Here is a 25,295-nt window from a genome sequence, read left to right as displayed (position 1 = left end):
TTATAGTTTAGTTAGTTATATAGGCTTTCTGGACATCTAGCATCTATTGAAATCAGCAAAAGAAGCACAAAATGAATTTTACTGGGATGATTACATAATACAGATTAAAGCCATGTGCCAGCATTGAACCTCAAAAAGCTTTTGATTCATGATTCAGAATTTGAAATTGATTTAAATGTATTTTGTCAAATACTTGGTTTCTGCATGTTCTTAACCTATAAAATCAATGGCGTTCCCTGAGCTTTTCATGTTGACAATACTGAATCTGAACACGTGACTACTGAATGCATAGGAGTAGTTAACAAATGAAAATATAGCAGCTCCTTTATATGTGCCTTTTTTCAAATGTGCTCCATGTATTTAGAATGTTTATGTATTTTAACACCACTTAATAATTGGCTATCAGTAGTTTTTGGTAATTGATCATTTTATAATTTTGAATAACTGTTTACACAGAAGGAAAAGATATATCATGTCCTATGATTGAAGTTGTCACGAATTATGGTTATTCCAGTTAGTTTTGGTGTTCCGTCTATGAATTATCTTGACCAAAAATAGAGAATAGGTCCTTTATTGTAAAATGTCCCAAACTGGCACATCTCCAAGTGATTGAAGGTTACCAAAAGATTCCACAATATATACCCAATTGCCTTCACAGTATTGAAGTATAGGAATTATGTGGAACCCCTGGTTATATACACTACCGTTCAAAAGTTTGGGGTCACTTAGAAATGTTCTTATTTTTGAATAATTTTTTTTTCAATTTAGCTAACATTAAATGCATCAAAAATACACTCTATACATTATTAATGTGGTAAATGACTATTCTAGCTGTAAACATCTGGTTTTTAATGCAATATCTACATAGATGTATGGAGACCCATTTCCAACAACCATCACTCCAGTGTTCTAATGGTACATTGTGTTTGCTAACTCTGCAAGGAGGCTATTGGATATTTAGAAAACCCTTGAAAACCATTGTGCAAGTAGGTTAGCACAGCTGAAAACAGTTTTGCTGATTAGAGAAGCTATAAAACTGACCTTCCTTTGAGCTAGTTGAGAATCTGGAGCATTACAATTGTTGGTTCGATTAAACTCACAAAATGGCCAGAAAAAAACAACTTTCAATTGAAACTCGACAGTCTATTCTTGTTCTGAGAAATGAAGTCTATTCCATGCGAGACATTGCCAAGAAACTGAAGATTTCCTACAATGGTGTGTACTACTCCCTTCAGAGGAGAGCACAGACAGGCTCTAACCAGAGTAGAAGGAGAAGTGGAAGGCCCTGCTGCACAACTGAGCAAGAAGACAAGTACATTAGAGTCTCCAGTTTGAGAAATCAATGCCTCACAGGTCCTTAACTGGCAGCTTCATTAAATAGTACCCGCAAAACGCCAGTGTCAACGTCTACAGTGAAGAGGCGACTGGGATGCTGGCCTTCAGGGCAGAGTGGCAAAGAAAAAGCCATATCTGGCTAATAAAAGAAAAAGATTAATATGGGCAAAAGAACACAGACATTGGACAGAGGAAGATTGGAAAAAAGTGTTATGGACAGATGAATCAAAATTTGAGGTGTTTGGATCACACAGACAAACATTTGTGAGACGCAGAACAACTGAAAAGATGCTGGAAGAGTGCCTGACACCATCTGTCAAACATGGTGGAGGTAATGTGATGGTCTGGGGTTGCTTTGGTGCTGGTAAAGTGGGAGATTTTAACAAGGTAAAAGGGATTTTGAATAAGGAAGGCTATCACTCCATTTTGCAACACCATGCCATACCCTGTGGACAGCGCTTGATTGGAGCCAATTTCATCCTACAACAGGACAATGACCCAAAGCACACCTCCAAATTATGCACAAACTATTTAGAGAAGAAGCAGGCAGCTGGTGTTTTATCGGTAATGGAGTGGCCAGCGCAGTCACCAGATCTCAAACCCATTGAGCTGTTGTGGGAGCAGCTTGACCGTATGGTACGAAAAAAGTGCTCATTAACCCAATCAAACTTGTGGGAGCGGCTTCTGGAAGCATGGGGTGAAATTTCTCCAGATTACCTCAGCAAATTAACAGCTAGAATGCCAAAGGTCTGCAATGCTGTAATTGCTGCTAAGGGAGCATTCTTTGACGAAAGCAAAGTTTAAAGTTTATTTCAAATTTCTACCTTGTCAATGTCTGGACTATATTTCTATTCATTTTGCAACTCATTTGATAAATAAAAGTATGAGATTTCAGGGAAAACACAAAATTGTCTAGGTGACCCCAAACTTTTGAACGGTAGTGTATGTTGGGAGGGTGTGTTGTATAAAAGGTTAAAAGGTTGTGTCTATTGACTACTGGAAAGACTGTTAAATGAAGCGAAGGTGTGTATTGTGCTTGTAAAGACTGCAGTCGGTTTTCAGAGACACACCTCTTGTTCTGCCAAAGTCATTGTGCTTCACGGAATTCCAACAGCTGTGTTACTATGGAAACAAGCCATGTGCATAGTGATAGTCTACACTGAAATCATCAGAACTCCCTAATAATATCAAAGCAATTGGCTCCCCATACATGCACATATGCACACACACATCTACAGGCAGCTAGTATGCTCCAAGAATAAGTTACACGGTTTGTGTTTAAATTGAATTTCCACAGCACTATTAGTCACTGTAGTTGAAGACCTTCTGTGGATTCCCTTGGTGCAAAAGACCTGACCACTGAAATCCACTTAGGTTGGTATGACTGAGGGTTAGGGTTGCTAACGAGTTTGGATCTCAAAAGGGCCGCATGTACGCATACACGCGCGCGCAGACACAAGCTCCATCAATACTGTGTGTGGGATCACGTTGCCAAGGCAACATGTCCTCTCACCAATCTGTAGCATCCATCTGCATAGGTGGGTGGAGCTTTAAACTCCCACTCACTCCAGTGTGTCATCTCACCTCTTCAGATACTGAATACAATCTCGGAGTCGTTCATGTGTTCAGAGCATTTCCATGACCTACACACACATTACATGACATACAGGCCTGCCTGCCTGTCCAAGGAAACCAGTCTGTTGAAAGTTGTCTTGTATGTGACATTAAATCACATCTACAGAAGGTGCCAACAAATGACCAGTGGACAATAAGAACCAAAGCAGAAACCCACTCAGTCATCTTACATTTCAAGTGTACAACATCCGAAAACGTGACTTTCTTATAAAGAAACAAATGTGATGGGTTGGGGGAGGGGGGGTAATTACCTTTGAGCTTTGTGTTTCTAGTCCTTGATGAAGACACTGGTCTAGTTGGTACTTGCCATCAGAAAATTAGTGAATGAAAGTCCACACAAAAACACTTCATATAGTAGTAAGGACGTGTAGGACAGTAGCAGAACATCAAAACAGACTCTCGCCTGGCTAAGAACGTGAACATCTCAGCATGTTTCTTGGAGTGCCCTTGTGAATGTGAAAGCTGCATCACAGACAGCAGAAATGAAGTGCTGTCCCATTGAACAGCAGAAATGAAGTGCTGTCCCATTGACAGCCTCATTGACTCACAGCCCCATCGTTGCTGACACAGCAAGAAAAACAGCAAACACATGGAAGGTTTAATATATTTAAACTATATTTATCACAATTATGAATTATCATAGCTTGTCGATCAAGGGAAAAAGAAAAAAAAAAAAACATAAAAAGGGCAAACCAGGGAGACAAGGAAAATGTCCAGTGTCCTAAACATTAACAGTAAGACCCAGGAAGGAATTGTTTGTGTGTGCATGTGTGTGCTGAAAAGCAGATACAGGATAATCCATTTTGAGAGGCCATCACTGTGGTTTGTGTTAAAACCACACACACACACACACACACACACACACACACACACACACTTGAAAGCTCCAAGCCCAAATTATTCTACAAAAGTACACTTCCCTTACTACATAGCAGCAATGACACACACACACACACACACACACACACACACACACACACACACACACACACACACACACACACACACACACACACACACACACACACACACACACACACACACACACACACACACTCCCCACATATGCACCCTCTCGCAAACACATACACACAGCCACCACCCACCCAACCAAAACACCACAATACAGAAATACTGTGAGGGAAGCACAATGTTCACAACTACAAAGTTAAGACAAACTTTGTTCAGCAAAACAGACAAAATCAATATCATACATGCACAATTCTTTGATCACAGCATTCATAAATATAGTTTCTAGCATAGATTTGGGCCAAGAAAATTCTTTTGCAAATACACACTTAAAAATTGTATGTTAAATAGCCCCACCCCTCCCCCTGGTTAGAAGCCCCTCCACCTTCCTCTGGTAGGGTATTGCACTTGAGTCCGAGTGTAAGCTCCTGCAGCCCCAACTGGCTCCACCTGCACGGGCTTCACCCGTGTTCCCTCGCTGTGCTACTGCCTCCATCTGCCTCCCGCAATGCAGCAGCTTGATGCAAACACAGTTTAGTGAGGGACTCCTTGTCAGAGCGCCACCCCCAGGCACTTTGTGACACTGCAGTTTATGTATATGCATATCAAACCACCACACACCATCCCAGCACCCTGAGATCACCACCCACAGACCCCACTTTAGTAGTGTTTTTACTGTTGCGTGCATGTGTGTGTGTGTGTAAGAGAGAGAAGTGTTAATATCTCAATCCAATCCTTCGTTCTGTATCTCAACATTACCGAACCAAATACCACTAGCCCTTATTCACACTTGCACACGCACACAGAAAGACAAACCATTCACCACATTATTAACATACTGAGCTGTGTGATGGTGTGTGTATATAATACAAATATTTATGGCTGTCACTCCCTAACAGTTGAGCTATTTGACTCGGTGTGTGTGTGTGTGTGTGTTTTTGTGCGAGTGTGTTTGTGTGAGCAATGTGTGTGTGCTTTGCAAGTGTGCTTGTTCAGTTATCGATGCCCAGTTTGGAGAGACCCTGGCGGACTTCGTGCAGTTCATCGATTTTCCCATCCAGAACATCCATGAACTTCTTGAGCTCTGTCTTCATGTGGCCGTGCTTCTGCCGGCTGTCCTCCACCTCTCCCTGCAGTGTTGCCACCTTTCCCCGAGACTCCTTATTGGCCAGCTCCGCTGCCTGTCAACGCACACATTAACTCATAAATCTCCAGGTAAGAACAGATGCCACAGCAGTAGCTCACCAATATAAATTCTGCCAATCAGTTACCACTTGGGGTGGGCAGCATTAATCTGGACTACTTGTTACATGTGTGTATTCTCACACACACACACACACACACACACACACACACACACACACACACACACACACACACACACACACACACACACACACACTGCAGGAATGACAGAAGCAGAAATAGAGAATCTAAAGTTAAACTGCTGCAGGGTAATGTGAACTCCTTGCTGAAGATCAGGCCAGTTGAGTCCCATACAGGAAGCCCCCACGTAACCACCCAGCTACTTCCACAAGCTGCTCAGATTCTCACCACACTTTAATCTGCAAATGTAGCTTTGATAAATCGATCTAGAATTATGTAAACATGTACATACTCACAGCTGTACCCCAGATCTGTAATCAAGGAAGGACAAGTACAAATACAAGGTGGTGTGTGTGTGTGTGTGTGTGTGTGTGTGCGCGCATTTGTGTCTGTCACTGGGAGGAGACAGTTATGGAAGGCATAAAGTGGTATAAATTTTGTCAGAGACACCACCCTAAATACCACCTAAAAGGAATGTTTTCTTCATTTGGAACAGTGTAAACACATGCACAAACATGCATGCACAAACATGCATGCACACGTATATATTTATTTTACATTAAAGGGAAAAAAAGGTACTGTAAAGAAAACGTGTTAAATGATTTCAACATATTTACAGTAAATAAACATGGCGTTTGCTGTTTGGTTAAGCTTCAACAGAAAATTACCCAGTGTCTTCTGAGACTTAAAGTATTTCTCCAACATTAAATCTAAAAAAAACCTCATTCCATTTTAAATGGTTTAAGGCATTTTAGAGTTTGATAGAACAAATGTAACATTATTTTTGCCTTGAGAGGCTTATCTGAATGTCTCTAAATGCCTTCATCACTCCAAATCTTCACCATCTGTTAGGCTACTGCCTCCATACAGACGGAGAGCAGATGTCATCTGCCTGGGATCATTCCTCTGTTACAGCTGAAGTTGCTAGTGGTGCACACCAGCTTCTTCTGCAGAAGTATACGGAGTGCAGATTTCTCATTCTTTTTTTTTGCAGGTTACGGCTGCATTACGTCTTTAAAAGACTTGAACATTAGCATGGAATCAGTGAATTTCACTCCAAGTCAGTGATAGGTCTATAATACAGGCTTTGGCTGGCTTAGAATGTGCAGCTACTCTGTGTATTATTAACTATACTGATAAAGTGTTCATTGGTTGTGGGCTCATGTTGTTAGCTAACTGACAAAAGAAAAACAAGCAAAGAAACACTTCAAATGTAATACAAATTCCTAAAGATGCTGTTAGTTGAGCATATTCAGTGGGCAAGACTGCACCAAGTCTCATTTGCATATGTAACAGCACTTCCTGGTGTACAGTCAAACTGCAGGACAGTGCCATGTCATACAGTATGATAGAGAATCTGAGAGTTAGAGAGGTGCTACTGAAAGACAGAGAAAGAGTGTTAGACAGTTAGAGACTGCTACAGCAATGTCAAAGCACAATGGTGAAGCCACATGTGGCTGGGATATGAAAAATGTAAAAGGTATAAAAGGAGGAAGCTGATAACCTATGCAACCCTCAGTACCACTGGTATGAAACCTGGCATGAATTCTGTTTAAGTGTAGTTTGCAGTGTTTACCTGTAGCTTGGAATTGATGCTCTCACACTCTGCCATGAGCTGTGGGATGATCTCTGCCTGTTTCCTCAGATTCTCCAGTTCCTGAACACCAGCAACAAACTAGTTAAACACACTCATGAACACACACACAATGTTCAGTGTAGTGGTCTCTCCTCACTGCAGCTGAAAACATCAGAACTCTGCTGTCTCCCATGTTACCAGACAGCAACACTGACTGGTTCTGTTGTTTAGGCAACAGCTCTGATTGGCTCTTCTGTCTAGGTAGAAGCTCTGATTGAGTCTGATGACATCTTTGTTGGAAGACAGCAATTCTGATTGGGTCTGCCGTCTCCTGTGCTAGGAGGCAGCAGCTCTAATTGGCTCTTTCAGAAGACCTTGGTGCGGGGGCATGATGGGAATGAGTCATATTTGTTTGGTGTGGATCGTGGATGAGAGGAGAACAACAACTCTGGTGAATCTTGAATCTTTCTGACACACTGTGTCTTTTAAACACAGATTCCACCTGTCAACCATTTAGACTGGACAATATAATGTGACAAAAACATTATAAGGACAACAAAGAAGCAGTGCAGAAGTGTGTTTGTGTGTGAATGACAGAGACAGAGACAGAGACAGAGAGAGAGAGAGAGAGAGAGACCCTGCCAGGCAGTCAGCACCATTATCTTAACCAGCAGATCAGCAGTCATATTGACCTATTGTAGGAAACATTAATAGTCTCCATCTTGTTATTCACACTGGAGAATTTGTTTTACAAAGACGACCCTAGAACATACAACATCTGAAGGACAGGCAGAAACACACACTGCAGGAGTGCTAAAACGGAATCATTACAATGCTTTTGCTCTGATAACGTCTGTCTCTCCGTTCTGCTGTTTCAAATGTATTTTTGACAGAATTCAGGTCTACTTAGGAGATGCTGCAATGACAAGTATGACATTTTTGTTGTTAATTTTGTTTTTGATTCATACTGAATTTATAGCTGTAACTTCAGAATCTGAGCTTGAACCGGCACATACTGTTGGAGGTGCCGACTTAGACGCACATCCAGGGTTGCTACTCTAACCTTGTGTCAGCCAGGCTTAAAATTGTCTTAATCCAATACTATTGTAATCTGTAACACATATCATTAGCTTTAGGGGCCTAACTGTATCGGTTTCTCAGCTGTAGAGGACAGCATGGAGTAAAAACATACCGAAATACCGAAGATTTTAAGCAACATGACAATCAATTCCTAAAACTCTAGAAGGAGGAATGGGACAGTTGCCATGTGTTTAGAAATCTGTACAGGTAAAAGCAGATAAATGACTTAAAAACACTGAAGTGTGTGGATGTGTCCACTTTCTACCGATGCATGTGTTGGGGGAGGGGTGAGAGTGTCTCACCTGCTCCTTGTCTTGTATTTCTGTCTCAAGTTGCTGCACTCTTACAGTCAGCTGGGCATTTTTTTCTTTCTCCTTGTTCACCTCCTTACACTGTACTTCCAACTCAGAGATCTAACATACCACACACACACACACACACACACACACACACACACACACACACACACACACACACACACACACACACACACACACACACACACACACACACACACACACACACACACACACAGCTTTGTAGCCTTTACCTCCCAAGTACACCACCTCATACACAGTCCATATGTGTACACTAAAGTGAGTGCGTGTTTGTTGTGTGATGAAGACCTTGTTCTTGAGTGCAGTGTTCTCCTCTTGGCAGGCCGTTGCTTGTGTTTTCCACTTCTCCACACTGCTGCTGGCTTCCTGTAAGGCATCACCCAGCCGGACGTTGTTCTCCCGCAAAGCCTGAAGCTCCGTCTCCCACTTCTTAGCGTTTGAGTTACTAAAACACACACATGCGCACACACCTTACTCGTCTGTGAGTATTTGCCTGTGTGTACTGCAGGGGGCACATGTACGCTGCAAATGTGTGTATGCACATTCATGTGTGCGAGTACGAGTACGAGTACCTTTGCTCTATGGCGGTTTTGAGTCGGTCATTCTCACTTTTCAGCACGCTGTCAGGGACATGGGAGATTTTCTCATCGTCCGTACCGTTCATGCTGGATGCCTGATTTGTTGATGAAATCTCTCTCACTGACTCCTGATTGGTTGATGGAGTCTCACTTCCAGATTCCTAATGGATGAAAAATCATACACATAGAACATTGATAGATTAGATTTTGTTCGTTTTCGATTGTGCTTTAGTGTGTTAGACAGCATCCACACACATGCTCTTGCACAAGGTTTCATATACAGTCTTTGCACATGCTCACAGAATCAGACTTAAATACATTAACACACACACCCACCTAGTATATACACACACCAGATCACAGTTCCATATCATTTCCACAGAAATCAGATTTAAATACATTCATACAAACACGAACAGATAAACACAAGTGAAATAAAAATGTTATGTAGTATTTTAGTGTGCTTTTGGGAAAAGGTGAGAAGTGTGTGTATCTTAGGTGTGTAAATGTGTATGCTAGAATCAGCCCATGCATTTAAACCACAGCAGCATCTCTCTCCCTTCTGAGAGTCATACATATATTTTTAGGTTCTCTAGGTAACATCGTTTTTCACCTGTAGGTAATCAGTTTTCTGTAGAGTGCTAAATGATCCCCGAGACAGCGTCTTTAGCTGACCCTCAGTCATTAACTTGTGAATGAGTGCCTCCTACTGACTTCATAGTCCTGCTGGGCCACTTTCAGCACCCATGCTGGGAATACTGGAGATACCCGGAGGGGTGTGATTGGAAGGAACAGGCTCCTTGGTCTGAACCTGACTGGGGAATGTTATTAGAATTCTTTGCATGCAATTGAATGCTTATGAGGATATATATGGTATGATTTTATAATGATATCAAATGTCTGTATCCAGAGCGATCAACTGATTGGTATTTGGTGGCGAGATGAATTCGATAAAAGGAGTTTCAGCTACACAGACATGGTAATCCCAGGAGAGTGCCTGTTGGATCACTCTGTGATAGATGTCCACCGATGACATGATACGTAAAAAGTGATAAGTAAAGAAGCACATTGCATCTAAATGCACCATGTCCATAATCATAGAGGAAGCAGGATGAAGCTGTGGCCAGAAGGTTGTCTGTGCCCTTCATGATGGCAGGCCTAGAACACGCTGGTGGAGGCTTTTGGGAGGCTTTTCGATTCAAACACTTGAATCTCTGTATGAATGCAATACGAATCATGTCCACATTTTCTTTTCCCTGAAGATACTAGAATGCTTCTTTCAGGTAAGAAGAGAAACTCTTTATGGAGGTGTTTAGTTCATGATTGAAAGAGAGCGCAAATGGATTAGATCAGCAGTAGTGTTGTAGTCTGAATAGATCTGTGATGGTGAAGCTAGAGCTAGGGTGTGTACTGGTTGTGTACTGGTTAATCTACATCCATTATCCTGAGCCAATGTCATAGGATATGGATAGAATCAAACAGTATGAGGGTCATTCCAGGATTTTGGTACATTTCCTGTCCCACCACTTAAATTTCAAATGTACATATCCAAAATATCTAAATGACTATTTTTTTAAACATTGTACTTGTTATAAGACAAACTGTAAAATTTGGTGGAAAAATAAGCGCCTTAGATATTATTCAAAAGACCGAATACCTTTGAACCACCTCAAAAAATGGCCATTTTCTCTTGTCCCACACATTGGGTGACCAACTCCTTTGCCAAATTTAACAATTAAAATAAGCTCTAAATAAATTACTTCCTCTTGTATATTGTTGAAATGCATCTCCTTTACTTATGAAAACAACTTATTTGGTCTACATTGTATTGCATGTCACAGTTTTTACACTATTAAGTTGTGTCCCACAACATGCGCGCAACCCTGTTACCATAAGGAATTTTATCTGGCAGAGAAAGGGTTAAAAATATTTGTGTACTAGCACAAAGGAATTTGCATCACAAGGACATTTCCTGCCCACATGGCAAGAAAAATGGTAAGTGCTCTAACAATTTTCAAGGTTTTTTTCCAAATATGTTTGTCCAAGTTGTGTGTGTCACTCAGTGAATGCAACCCTGTTCCTCATATTGTAAGACTAATATTGAGTAGTCAAAATTTACTTTATATACTTATATAACCATATTTGTCCTTGATCTTGTATACATAGCTAAATTTTACAGTGAGCATCTGTTCCTGAGGTAGACCACAACTTAGCCTAAATTTGCAACCCTGTTAGTCGCAACCCTGTTACTGCATACCAATTTACTGCACACCAATCTAATAAAGAAAAAACTTCTTCCATGTCTGAGATTGACGAATCAAACTTTTTGATAGTTTATAACCTGTAGATTATAAATATATGATTTAAAATGATCAAATTGAAGATCAAATTTTCAGAAGTTACCACCCCTGAAATGTACCAAAATCCTGGAATGACCCATGAATAGAAAAGTCTGGAAAAGTGGGGAAAAGATGGTGATAGCAATTATGATAACCTTTGCTCTGTCAAATCTTCTGAATTTTATGCTTCTTTTTTCAATGAAAGATTTGGTGCTTCCCCAACTCCAATGCCCAATTAGAGTACCTGCCGTGTTGGATTGTAATACATTACAAATTAAATGTTCAGTTGTACACGGTGTTTCATGCTATAGCAGGGAGTTGCTAAAGCAGTCAGAATAAGATCTCTGTGATGCAAATGATTTTTAGATCCACCATTTGCATCAAAATTTTTAGAACACATAGTCACAAAGAAGCTTTACAAAGGTATTGGTCCAGATCCCTGATGAGTAAGACAAAGGCAACAAAGGAAAAGGAAAACTCCCAAGAAGAACCGATACTCCACTAGGTAGCCAAGCTAGTGAATCAAACATGTGAATCGAAATTACAGCAATCACATAGTGTAGACGCTACTGGACTGCTGTAATCTTTTCTTCTTTCTACCAGATTTTTTCATTATTGCCCTTTTGCCACATGGAGTAGGCCAAAATCCAATCTGACAATTTAAGTACCTCACCAAGCCTAAAATTACAATCTGCCTTGATAATTTCCAAATTATGAGCTCAATATCTGCACAAATCTAAGACAAAGTAGTGATTTATCTGCCAAGACCTGACATGGTATGATACTGCAGATAGGCACACTTTTTGACGCTACAGTAAAAAGGCAGCTTTCAGTTCAGATTCAGTTATGCAGTTTCATGATGTGGATCTTGACCAGGGAAACACCCTCCACTGAAGTAACTTCTGACAGTGCAATATCACCATGACATCACCATTCTGTCATCCAACATGCCCTTAGCTACTGTTCCCTTTGCCCTTAACCACTTCGCTCATGTTTAGACAGTACGTAGGACAGTTCTGTCAGCATTTCTGACAATTTGGTGACGTATGAGTGTTTGCTGAATCTGGCATTGTACTGACTTTAGAACAAATATATGAGAAATATAAATTATAACAGTAATAATTATAATATTTCATATAAAATAATTATTAAATGTTCATTTTAGGGCCAGTTTGTCTATACTGGTACTGCAATAATGAATGTGAACCCGGACTTGTGTGCATTTTCATTTGCTTTCCAGCAAGCAGAAAGCAAATGAAAGTGTACACAAGTCCGGGTTCACATTTTGCTTTTTAAATGTTTTTTTAAATAGATTTTGAGGTTAACTATGCAAATGACATGCATGCAGGTTATTAACACATTCATTATTAATAGTGTGCACCCAAATTTTTCATACAGATTTTCTTCTGCACATGAACACACTAGATTACATTACAAAACAACATTTTAAGCTTCATTTGAACTTGTGGGCTCTGATAATTGCTGAGCTATGCAGAATTCCCCTCTAACACAACCACAACCAATAATATCTTGACCGCAGCCTCAAACACCTACCTGCTGCCACAAACCTGGAAACTCAATTCTGCCTAATACACTCCTGACTTATCCAAGTCTACCAGAACTGATTTATGCCCAGCTTCACTGGGCTGCCGTTAGCTCTGCTACTTTTAAGACTAATCACAGTCTAAGTGCTCAATAATAACTGTGTTAGAGATGCTGATAGAAATGATCACGTGGAAACTTTAGGGTGTTCTAGGTGTTACTGCTGAAAAAATAAAAACAAAGTGAGTTTTGGTGGTTTGAGCTGAAAGACGAGTAGTACCTGTGAGTAGTTGCTGGAGGTTTCAGTCTTCTCCTGAGATTTATCCTTTGCCAGCTTGGCTGCCTCTTTCACCTCCTGGAACTTTTCTGCAAACTGTTCCACCAGGGCGGAAACCACCAATTCACACAGTTAACTCGATTGAGTCTGCCTGTATGAATATGTGTGAATATATGTGCATGTGTGACGGTGTGTGACTCATGCACAGGCATGAGTGTGTGAGCTCAGGTGTACATAAGATGTACATACATACATTATATATATATATACACAAACACACACACACATCTTATGTACATACATACATACATACATACATACATACATACACACACAAATAAAGGGAACACTTAAACAACACAATATAACTCCAAGTCAACCACATTTCTGTGAAACCAACCTGTTCAGTTAGGAAGCAACACTGATTGTGAATCAATTTCACCTGCTGTTGTGAAAATGGAATAGACAACAGGTAGAAATGAGAGGCAATTAGCAAGACCCCCCCCCCCTATAAAGGAGTGGTTCTGCAGGTGGGGACCACAGACCACTTCTCAGTACCTATGCTTTCTGGCTGATGTTTTGGTCACTTTTGAATGTTGGTGGTCCTTTCACACTCGTGGTAGCATGAGACGGACTCTACAACCCACACAAGTGGCTCAGGTAGTGCAGCTCATCCAGGATGGCACATCAATGCGAGCTGTGGCAAGAAGGTTTGCTGTGTCTGTCAGCGTAGTGTCCAGAGGCTGGAGGCGCTACCAGGAGACAGGCCAGTACACCAGGAGCCGTGGAGGAGGCCGTAGGAGGGCAACAACCCAGCAGCAGGACCGCTACCTCCGCCTTTGTGCAAGAAGGAACAGGAGGAGCACTGCCAGAGCCCTGCAAAATGACCTCCAGCAGGCCACAAATGTGCATGTGTCTGCACAAACGGTTAGAAACCGACTCCATGAGGATGGTGTGAGAGCCCGACGTCCACAGATGGGGGTTGTGCTCACAGCCCAACACCGTGCAGGACGCTTGGCATTTGCCAGAGAACACCAGGATTGGCAAATTCGCCACTGGCGCCTTGTGCTCTTCACAGATGAAAGCAGTTTCACACTGAGCACATGTGACAGACGTGACAGAGTCTGGAGATGCCATGGAGAGCGATCTGCTGTCTGCAACATCCTTCAGCATGACCGGTTTGGCAGTGGGTCAGTAATGGTGTAGGGTGGCATTTCTTTGGAGGGCCGCACAGCCCTCCATGTGCTCACCAGAGGTAGCCTGACTGCCATTAGGTACCGAGATGAGATCCTCAGACCCCTTGTGAGACCATATGCTGGTGCGGTTGGCCCTGGGTTCCTCCTAATGCAGGACAATGCTAGACCTCATGTGGCTGGAGTCTGTCAGCAGTTCCTGCAAAATTAAGGCATTGAAGCTATGGACTGGCCCGCCCGTTCCCCAGACCTGAATCCGATTGAGCACATCTAGGACATCCTGTCTCGCTCCATCCACCAACATCACGTTGCACCACAGACTGTCCAGGAGTTGGCGGATGCTTTAGTCCAGGTCTGGGAGGAGATCCCTCAGGAGACCATCCGCCACCTCATCAGGAGCATGCCCAGGCATTGTAGGGAGGTCATACAGGCACGTGGAGGCCACACACAACACTGAGCCTCATTTTGACTTGTTTTAAGGACATTACATCAAAGTTGGATCAGCCTGTAGTGTGTTTTTCCACTTTAATTTTGTGTGTGGCTCCAAATCCAGGCTTTCATTGGTTAATAAATTTGATTTCCATTGATGATTCTTGTGTGATTTTGTTGTCAGCACATTCAACTTTGTACAGAACAAAGTATTCAATGAGAATATTTCATTCATTCAGATCTAGGATGTGTTATTTGAGTGTTCCCTTTATTTTTTTGAGCAGTGTGTATATATATATATATATATATATATATATATATATATATATATATATATATATATATATATATATATATATATATATATATATATATATTGTGTGTGTGTGTGTGTGTGTGTGGTCAGACCTTTCCTAGTTGCTGCTCGGAGGCAAAGCCCAGTCCAAAGACTGTGTTGGCACGGCTGTCAGCCCACTGGCCGAATTTCTGAGAGGTCTTAGTGAAGGTCATGTTAGGAGTGATGGTGCTATTAATGATGACCTGGAAAGCACATCATAACAGCATTAGTGAAAACGTTTGTTACAAAAATCCTCCTTCAGAGAACAAAAATGCACACACACATACAAGGAAAGCTACCTCAAAATAGAAGACATCAGTTGGGTGATGAGACAAGATTAGGGTGCTTATCTCATTGTATCATTCACAGGATAGAAAAGCACAAATTAGTGTTGAAAGACCGAAGTCTACTCCATCCTTTTCTTCATTTTCACCAACATCAGCACCATACAAGACACACAGGAACTAAAACCCAGATCCCTGCTTAGGAGCAACACCCAGTCTCCATTCACATTATCCTGTTCCACTTGGACGGCCAGACATCCCAGTGGTCTACTGTGTCTACAGGATGAGCTACTGGGAATACGAGTGCTAACAGGAAGTCCTCCCAGTAGGACACCACTGCTAATGCATATGAAGACTGACCATACAGTGATGTATGATCAAGAATACACAACAGTTGCCAATTGTGGAACAAAAACAGTTAGTTGGTGTAGATGGAGACAAATATACAAACTAAAATTAATTATTCTTTTTTAAAACTAAGAAATACCACACCAAGAAATCTCAAGACAGCCGCAGCACATAAACATAAATATTTCCAGCATAGCTAAATGCGTTTTTCCCCCATTTCTGTATGGATTTTTTGTACAGAGAACAAAAACTAATCCTTTGACCAAAGGCCACAGGTGGCCATATCTCTTTGCCTGGTATAGGCACAAAGATATGGAGAAAACAGACCTACAATTGATCCCTTAGGGCGTACTCACACTAGGCTCTGTGATCCGGGCCCGGGCACGGTTGCCTGCCAAAGCACGGTTCGTTTGGCTAGTGTGAGCGCTCCAACCGTGCCCGGGCCCGGATCAGTTAACCGTGCTCGGGCCCGCTTGAAGAGGTGGGCCAGGGCACGATTCATGTGGACTCGGGCACGGTTCGCTTCTAGTGTGAGCGCTATACGTGCCTGGGCCCACTTGGTGCCTCGTGTGATTGGTTCATTTCGCTGGAACTTAAACATGACGTCAGTGATTCGACGCTCACGTTAAACAGTCATAGCAGCACAGCGATTAGCAGACAATCGTTGTGTTAAATTATCGATAAATCTGTGCTTGCACCGTGTTTCTGCACTCCCAAAACGACTCCAAAAATACAATAAAAAGAGAATCGTGAACTCCATAGTGTTGTGCGAGCGCGCTTTTTTTCCAAATAAAGCGGCGTTGTGATGACGTAAGCGTGCTCGGGCCGGTTTGATGAAGCCAGTGTGAGTGCAGGCCAGAGGGCGAGTGGGGAGGGGGGATAACCGGGCCCGAGCACGGAACGAGCAAACCGTGCCTAGTGTGAGTACGCCCTAAATGAGGACATGCCAATGTTTGAGACTACAGAGTTTTTTTTCTTATCAGTTAACTTAGCAGTTTACTCATCATGTCAACACTGTGCAATTGACCTTAACCTCACCCCACTGAACTGATTGTAACCTGATTCCATCCCAATTAAAACCTGAGACCATGCCAATTCAGCTAAATTAATTAAAATGTCACTGTAATCAAGTGCTGGCTCTACCCCAACTCAAACCCAGGGGTCAACTCAAACCCATGACCACAAGTCACAACCTCAATGACCCAGACGTGACCCCAATTCAAACTCAGTAACTAACTTGACATTAATCCAACCCAGTCATTAACCAAGCCATGGCACTTCCACAGACCTCTGGCTCACAGATCATATTTGTCGACTGACATGCATTTTGTGTGTCTATACTTTCATTGAACCGTTTAATAATAATAATTAGATTTTGTAAGATATGACATTCATTATAAGCAAACAATTTTTAGCAGTGAAGTCTCTGATTGTCCTCTCTGGATTCTCTATTTCTATAGAACAAATTATAGATTTCAGATGGTTCAGATTACTGAAATAATCTGAGCAAGACTGTGTGTGTGTTTGTGTGAGCGTGTGTCCTCCTGTGCCCATCAGTCATGTGGCCAGAGAGAGTGAGAGCAGCAGGTGCAGTTAAGAGACAGGTGGAGTGTGTCTGTGTGTAGGGGGTTAGTAAAGAGGTCATAGTGTGATGTAAGTCCAGGGTAGGGAAGAAGAAAAGACAGAAAAATAGTGCAGAAGGGAAATAGAGAGACTGCAGCTGGGAATACTGTCTTCAGTTTACCAGTACTGCCACTACAGCTTTCATTGCTTTAATGGCATAGCATTACAATTCCTAACTGCAGAACACACATGGTGAGTGCTTCAGCAAGTGTGTGTGCTCCAAAACAGCACACAGATGTGATCCTACTAGGCCAGTCCCCATACTAAGGAACACATCTCTATGGCAACACAGAATACAAATGTACTGCAAAAAGAGCGCATATCTGCTCTGTCATGACAGACCCAAAAATCCTCATGGATTCCTTCATCCCATCAGCATATGACACCCACACGCTCAACACAGACATCCTCACACACACTCAGCACTGATCCACGCGCACACACACACTCAGAACCGATGCGCGCGCGCACACACACTCAGAACCGATGCGCGCGCGCACACACACACACACACACACATACGCGCACATGCACACACTTTACCCCCCGATGCATGCGCACACACAGCACTGATGCCCACATGCGATCACCACTGACGCCCCACACCCTCAACACCAACTCCCTAATGCATTCACAAGGCAAGATAGAATGGTGAATATTTTTATACATCACATGAATTTTAAATAACTCAAGGTAACTCATTTCAGAATGCTGCACCACACATACATGTTCTCTGTGATTTCTTGGCATGTCATAGTTGCTATAGAAACAACACTACGCTACAATGACTGTACAGTGTGCAAAACTTTATTTCTTGCAATTACATTTATATCTATGAATTATGGCATACATAGAAGACGAGCATCAGATATAGGTAGACCACCATATGACACAACTCTATAGTACACTACACCACAGATAAATGACAACTCACACTACAGACTATCACACAAATTCAAACAGTTGAGCAGGCTGCTGGTCATGTGTTTGATTCCCACGGAGCACATGTACTGTCATAGTAATAAATATACAAGTTGTTCTGGGTAAGAGTGTCTGTAAATGAGCCTAAAACATTCACTGCTAATGATCACAATCCTTTAGACCACTGTAAAACACTAAACAGCCTTATGGATCCATAAAAAAAGCATTTACGCCACTACAGAATGTTGCATGGTACCCAATGTCTTGCCGGACTGCACAACTGTTATAACACAAGCACACATATGTCTGTGTGTTTGCGAGCATGTGCAAGTACATGTGTGAGGGCAGGTGTGGCACATTGTGTGAATGTTCACTATAGTTTTAACAGGAGTGATTTTTAATTAGCAAAGTTGTGCAAGCATATATTAGCAAGCTTGTGAATATACACATTAATGATTGCGAATGCAAAAGCTGGGAGTTTCCTCGGTGTGAACGGAAGCTGTGTCTGGAACATGACTTTAGGGTTAAGCTAAAGGTCAGGGTTGCATCAGGGTTAGAGCTACTGCTGAGATTACAGTATGGAGTGCAATGCCTTGGAATGTATAAGCCAGTACATAAAAACCTTGTTATGGGTCCTCTCATACTTCCTTATTTGTACCTACAGACCCATGAATACACCTGCTGGAAAATGGAATCTTAATGGATGGGATACTGTTAATGACTGACCCATTCAAAGAGCAGCAAATTATCTAGATTATCAAACTATTTTAAATGACCAACATTAATAGTATTCAAGTAGTTGTAAACTGAGTTTTGTTGTCTATTATTGTTTAACTGATTATATCAAAAAGATGCCACATGTATGCGGAAGATACCACTACATGCAGAAAAACCAGTGCATGCAGAAGATAGATACACAGATAGATATTCTGTGTACCGTCTGCCCCACCTTGCCCTGCCATGGTGTGTACAAGTTTCTGTGTACACTATATTAGCCTAAATCTCTCTCTCTCTCTCTCTCTCTCTCTCTCTCACACACACACACACACACACACACACACGATTATACCGGCTGCATTACTTAGCACGCACAAACACAAGCTGGTTTACACAAAAATAAAGTCATGATGATTTCTGACAAATGATGATTAAAACACCACACTTCTGCTTTTCTCTATTCATCTCTCACCTTGGAGCCATCGACACTGATAATACGGTAGCTGTTGCGTGTACTGTCATAAAAGTAGGAGACAGTGACTGCCTGCTTGCTGGCAGGAACCCAGTTTTTCTTTGTGGTGGGGTCGATCTGGAAGACATGAGCTCTGGTAGTGAAGATCGGCTGCTCCCTGAGAGAGAGAGAGAGAGAGAGAGAGAGAGAGAGAGAGAGAGAGAGAGAGAGAGAGAGAGAGAGAGAGAGATAAGTAAGAAGTGAGCGTATGAAATTAACTTGCATATCCGTCCTTCTAAGCCTCAGGCCTAGCGCACCGCAGGGCTTAAACTGGGTAAACTGCCATTTAGGAGGGACAGCTATGAACTGCTTCATTTGGTTGTGAAGCATTAGATATAACAATTCTTGTTTGTTAGTTTTGGCTTTCAAAGACACTATATCCTTTAATAAAGCAAAATTAATTGATGAAAATGAGAAAATCTTGAATTCTCTGGAATTGAGGACCCAACAGCATCATAGTAAAGAGTCATTTTAAGTAGTAGAGAGAGTACTATGCAGAACTCCCTCTGTCCAAAGACCGGGTCTTCCACGGGGCCTCCTCCCAGTTGGACATGCCTGGAGCGCCTCCCTAGGGAGGAGCCCAGGTGGCATCCGGACCAGATGCCCATACCGCCTCAACTGGCTCCTCTCTACGTGGAGGAGCAGGGACTCTACTCCGAGCCTCTCCCGGATGACCGGGCTCTCCATTAGAGATGAGGTACAGAGCATGGACACCCTGCGGAGAAAACTCATTTCGGCCACTTGTATTCGCGATCTCATTCTTTCGGTCACTACCCAAAGCTCGTGACCATAGGTCCTGACATGTAAAGTTTCCCATAGACATGGCTGGCAAGGTAATATAACTAAGAGTACCTTTTGACTGCAGTAATCAGAATGACACATCACATTTGTTAAAAATCCATTTCACATGACATCAACCCACTCTGGGAAGGTATGTTTGCTTTAGCAAGTTCTGTAGTGACTGTATTATCTGACTAAGCAAACTATGATAGCCATCATAGATCTCTGAAACAGAATCCTGGGAATGTAACTTTAGATGCAATGTTACAGCAAGACAAAAATGCCACAACATATAAAATACCAGGACGTGTAAAACACCATGAGCAGCTGTTCCTTGGGGCAATAGGATACTGAATGTGGGTTTCTATTTAGGATGGGATGTAACTTCTACATCCAGGACATTTGTTGTTTGTAACCTTTTCCAGACAGGATAAGAGTAATTCAGAACTGCTGTGAACACCAGACAGTATTGTGGGATGCTTCTGCTCAAAGTGTTTTGCAGTGGAAAGGTGCTTACATTCGCTCACCTCTAGCTTGTGCTTGTGGCTGTGTTCAGACAAAGATCATCTGCTCAGAGCATGCTCAGAACCTCACCACAAGAAATCAAACTCTTCCATTCATTGTACCCAATAATTCTAATCTGAACCCTAGTTGTAATTTAGTTCACCCATGGTACAGGTTGTGTATCAAGGGGAGTGCTGACCTTGTGTGAGGGGCATGTCACCTTTCTGAATCAGACTGGAGCCGATGTAAGGAAAATGAAGAAAAGATTCAGAAACCATTGGCCACCATGCTGTATGCACGATGAAATGGAGCTATGAGCTGTGCACTGTAGAAACTTAGTGTGGCTACTGTCCCCTATTACCCACATTCATCTTTTTACCACTTCCCTTTCCAGTCTGAATTCCTCTGCAGACTCTGTCCTCATGCCATTTCAGTACCTCCCTCCATCCCCTCTCTCCACCACCTCAAGGCAACTCTGCCCTGTTCCTTCCCACTCTGTGATTATGCATATGATGAAGTGTTATATACTATAAATAAACAAAAGAAGACACTAATGCATACTAAAGAATGCATGCAAGGTGTAGCCTAGTCTTGCCAAGTCATGTGAAACATTTCTGGAATTCTTTTGAATGCAGACTACAAACAATGTGATGCACTTGCACTTACAAAACCATAGGAAACTAGTATGCAGCAAAGGAAGACCAACACGCTGGACAGGAATCACCCAGCACAACTCTCCAACTGCTCTCAGGCCCCTGAGTAGTTAGCCTCTCAGGTGTGGTCTGGCATGTGAGTAGATCATGCTGAGTGGGCAGAGCCTTACCAGGTGAGGTCTTACCAATAGCTCTGAGCTAAGCATTGATATCTGATAGTTTACACGTTTAATTGTATGTTCAGGAATACTGGGCATGTTAATGCATAAAGAAAAACTAAAATACATGATACCCCTTGTAAAGTAGCTAATGTTTTCCAGTCAGGAACCAACGGCTAGTTTGAATTTTAGTAGTAAAATGTATTATTTCAAATAATGCCACAATTAAAGGAATCCATTAAACATACATACATTTTATCATTCTGTATAATTGCTTACTTTACACAAATTTTATAATGCATTTTCAGGTTATATTGATCTAAGGATCTCTGTCATTCTAAATCTATCAGGGTCAATTGCACGATGATAAATCAACAATCAAGTCGTGAAAGACAGCATAAATACTTTAATTTTGAATACCCCAAATCATCCAGTTCATTGACCACACACCTTCCATGATTGTACTTGCTGTGCCTGGGTCGTCATTCAAACACTACAAATACACACCCCTCCCCCAACCTTATTCTTTTTATGCTTAAATCAACTGATTAAAGCCTGATTAAACTACAGATGTTGACCAATCACACCAACATTTTACTCTCTTGAAATAGAGGAAGGCTTTCATATGCACAAACAGCAAGAACACATGCACGTTCCTTGTGCAACACTCTTTAAATAGACACGCCCCCTGTGGAAAGCTCTTCGCAAAGACACACCCCCCTGTGCAAAGTGCAATATGTCCGTCACAGTCTCTGGTGGAGTGGTGCAGAAAGAGTGTTTGTACCAGTGTAATGACACAGAAAGCCAGACTGAAAGTGACTTAGTGGGTACAAAATACACATTAAAACTCACTGTGTCACAGTGCTCTCACAAAGTTAATCGGGATATCTCAGTCAGTAAGTGTGTGTGTGATTGGGAGAAGGAAAGAGAGAAGGTGAGAGACAGGAAGAAAGACGGAGAGAGAGAGAGAGAGAGAGAGAGAGAGAGAGAGAGAAGGTGAGAGACAGAACATATGAGGTTAATCTATAAGCTATAAGCTTGTAGCCTCGGGTCTGTCAGACTGCAGGAAAACAATCACCATTGAAAAGCCACTGTGCAACACCATATTCAGGTTCATGTAGAGAAATCACTATGGTGTTTCTAAAAGAGAATGGGAAACAAATTGAGAGCTACGCATACACCCATACAGCTACACTGTGGCAGGAATTGAGGATTAACCTTCTTAAAATCTCCTTATTTATTACCAGCATATTTTCATTGTCAGAGCTGTGTGATTCCTGAAGTCAGTAAGCTGCCCTGCCCTGGAACACTCACTCCACTCCCAAGAATGTGCATGTAATGTCAACGTGCATGTCATGATACCACGTCTCCTAACAGGGAGAAAGCCCACATGAGCAAGCCATAGCGTCTCCCATGGCTGAGATGGTAGTTGGAGAGTCAGTCCGGATAGTTTTTACCTGGTTGTGCTTTTTGTGATATGGTCGTTGTGTTTTTTTGCCAAGTTTCTGTTGCGCAAGGTGAGACTTCTCTGACTGGTCTGGCAGGTTTGATTTCTTCACATATACTAAGTGGCTTCCATACCAGCCTTGACATGGGTGCTTCAATGTTTCACTCTTTGCTCTCAGTTTAGCAATACGACATTCCTGAAGGAGAGGCCCCAAGTGTTGTATCTGCTAGGGAGTCCGGCTGACAAGAAGCCACAGACTGAGTGGAAAATATATAATGAAATACATACATACATACACACACATTATATATATATATATATATATATATATATATATATATATATATATATATATATATATATATATATATATATATATATAAAATTTTTTTTTTCTTCTAGAAATATTTCAATGTTTCATCACCTAAGCGCAGTTTGTTCAATATAAGTATATCACAGATGTGTACCAGGTCTGTTCAAATACATCTGCAAGGGCCCAGCTCGGTCCCCTTGCCCCCGTGTTCTCACAGACGCTGCTTGCTCACGCGTGGGTTGTATTGGTTCTGACCCGCACATTGCCACGAAAAACCAGCGATATCCACCTTCCTTATCACAACGTTACAACACGCCCGAACTAAAGACCTACCGAACAGAGCCGTTATTAAAAGAAAAACAAAACAATTGTGCTAGGTACTTAATTCACCAGGCCATTTTTATTACTAAGTAAATTCACCAACAATAACGACCTGTTAGATTGCTAAATTGCTCCACTTAAAAACATGACGAAGTGACTGCAGTAATGACAGTGACACTAAAGTAAAAATGAAGCCTCCCGTGAGGTTTGAAAAAACAACCCCGCAAAAATTAAAACTGTCCCGTATTTTCTGAAAAAGTTTTCACATTAACATTCCTTTACGGTTACATGTATAGTTCTGAGTACAGACGAGTTACGTTACTGCCCTTGTCATTGTCAAACAAAAGCGAATTTGCTGTCAAATCGCCACAAGAGCACAAGGGAACGACGGACTTAAAGGTAGCCATATGTATATTAAACGTAAACCGCAAGTGCCACATGACAAGTACGAAAATAGAGATTAGTACCTGCGTCTTAAAGAGTTCAAAGCAGAAAAAAGTCACCACACTCACCCCATCGCAGTGGACTTTGTGTCAGAACAGCAGTGAAAAACTAGCTTATCAGATGAAATAGTAAGCGAGACAGTAAAAGCTACTTGTACGGCGAATCCTCTTGGCGTTAGGTCCTCTTTGACTCCATATCAGGTCAGGCTTGACGAAAGAATTCGACAGAACTGAAATATGATAGTCAAGAACTAAAAGACTCCAGTTGCTCCAGGAGAATGCCGTAGATCGTAAAAACGTGCGTATGGTCTCAAGATATTCCACGCGTTTTCGGGTCCAAATAGCAACGGACAGTAAGTTTATCTTTATAAACTATAAGCGTAAAATTTCAAACACTGAGAAATCCTCTTATGTAGTTGTAACCGGGAGAATTTGGTCCGTGTGGTCCGCTCCCTGTCGGATTTAAATTACACGAGAGCGACAGAGCAGCGGCGGCGGCAGCGACACGGAGTGGATATTCCACCTGCTCCAGAACAACCTCCCACGTCTCCTCAATACTCACCAGCGAATCAACATCACCTAGCTTATACAAATGTCCAGTATATGCTTGAATCATTTTTCAGTGATATTCAGATGTCATCATTTAATAATGAGGCACAGGCCTACTGGAAGTGGGTTTTAAATTATATTCAAGTTAGCAGTTTACTTTATTTTGCTTACATGGCTGCGAATCCAAGGTCCGTTTGCTTAAGCAATCGAAAAAGTTGGAAAGAAAACTGGTTCCTGGAATCTGAACACTAGTTCAATTCAATCAATTCAACCGTCTAATCCTAACGGCAGATTAAACAGGTTGATTATTTATACCACATTGGTCACTCATGGAGGATTTTTATACCATGGTACATTTTAAAACATTCCCAACAGCCATTTAAGAGGCAAGTGCTGCGAAAACGCACCAAACAAATAAACCCTCTAAGTGAACCCAGCTGGCTGTTTTCGTGAGAATAAACTTGCAGAAAGATCGAGTCGGAACCTTTGTGGCAGCCACTGGGGGAAGTGAAGAGTGCACACTATAATTCAGCTTCCAGGCTTCCGTGGTGAGAAAGAAGAATAATCAGCTATATATTTCTATCTCAGTTAAATTAAAATTGAGGTTTATTCTTGACATACTACGTAAGTGCATGTTTTGACAGATACCCCAAAAGAACCACCAGTAGCCTCAAGCTGTCCTTTCACATTCACATTATTAAGATAGCTAGGTTAACCTAGCTGGCCAACACAATATCGCTAACTAGCTAGTACAAGATTTTATGGTTAT

General features: G+C 41.8%; 1 protein-coding gene across 2 annotated transcripts; it reads right to left on the bottom strand.

Moving 5' to 3' along the window:
- Window positions 1–3,562: 3,562 nt before the first annotated feature.
- On the bottom strand, window positions 3,563–24,942 carry homer2 (homer scaffold protein 2). 2 transcript variants are annotated; one of them, XM_076993725.1, is made up of 9 exons: window positions 24,698–24,942; window positions 19,320–19,476; window positions 15,026–15,157; window positions 12,999–13,091; window positions 8,832–8,998; window positions 8,548–8,704; window positions 8,224–8,334; window positions 6,842–6,922; window positions 3,563–5,120 (listed from the first exon to the last, which is right to left on the bottom strand). In XM_076993725.1, coding segments are annotated over exons 1-9 (1,089 nt in total). In that variant the 5' UTR covers window positions 24,700–24,942; the 3' UTR covers window positions 3,563–4,931. The 2 variants fall into 2 exon arrangements, with proteins under 2 accessions (XP_076849840.1, XP_076849838.1); XM_076993723.1 differs by lacking the exon at window positions 24,698–24,942 and adding an exon at window positions 24,047–24,493.
- Between the last annotated feature and the right edge of the window lie 353 nt (window positions 24,943–25,295).

This window comes from Brachyhypopomus gauderio, chromosome 2 (genome assembly GCF_052324685.1).
Source record: "Brachyhypopomus gauderio isolate BG-103 chromosome 2, BGAUD_0.2, whole genome shotgun sequence".
In the NCBI taxonomy this organism is placed as follows: Eukaryota; Metazoa; Chordata; class Actinopteri; order Gymnotiformes; family Hypopomidae; genus Brachyhypopomus; species Brachyhypopomus gauderio.
Note: the sequence above shows the minus strand (reverse complement) of the source record. Positions and strands in the feature narration are given on the sequence as shown.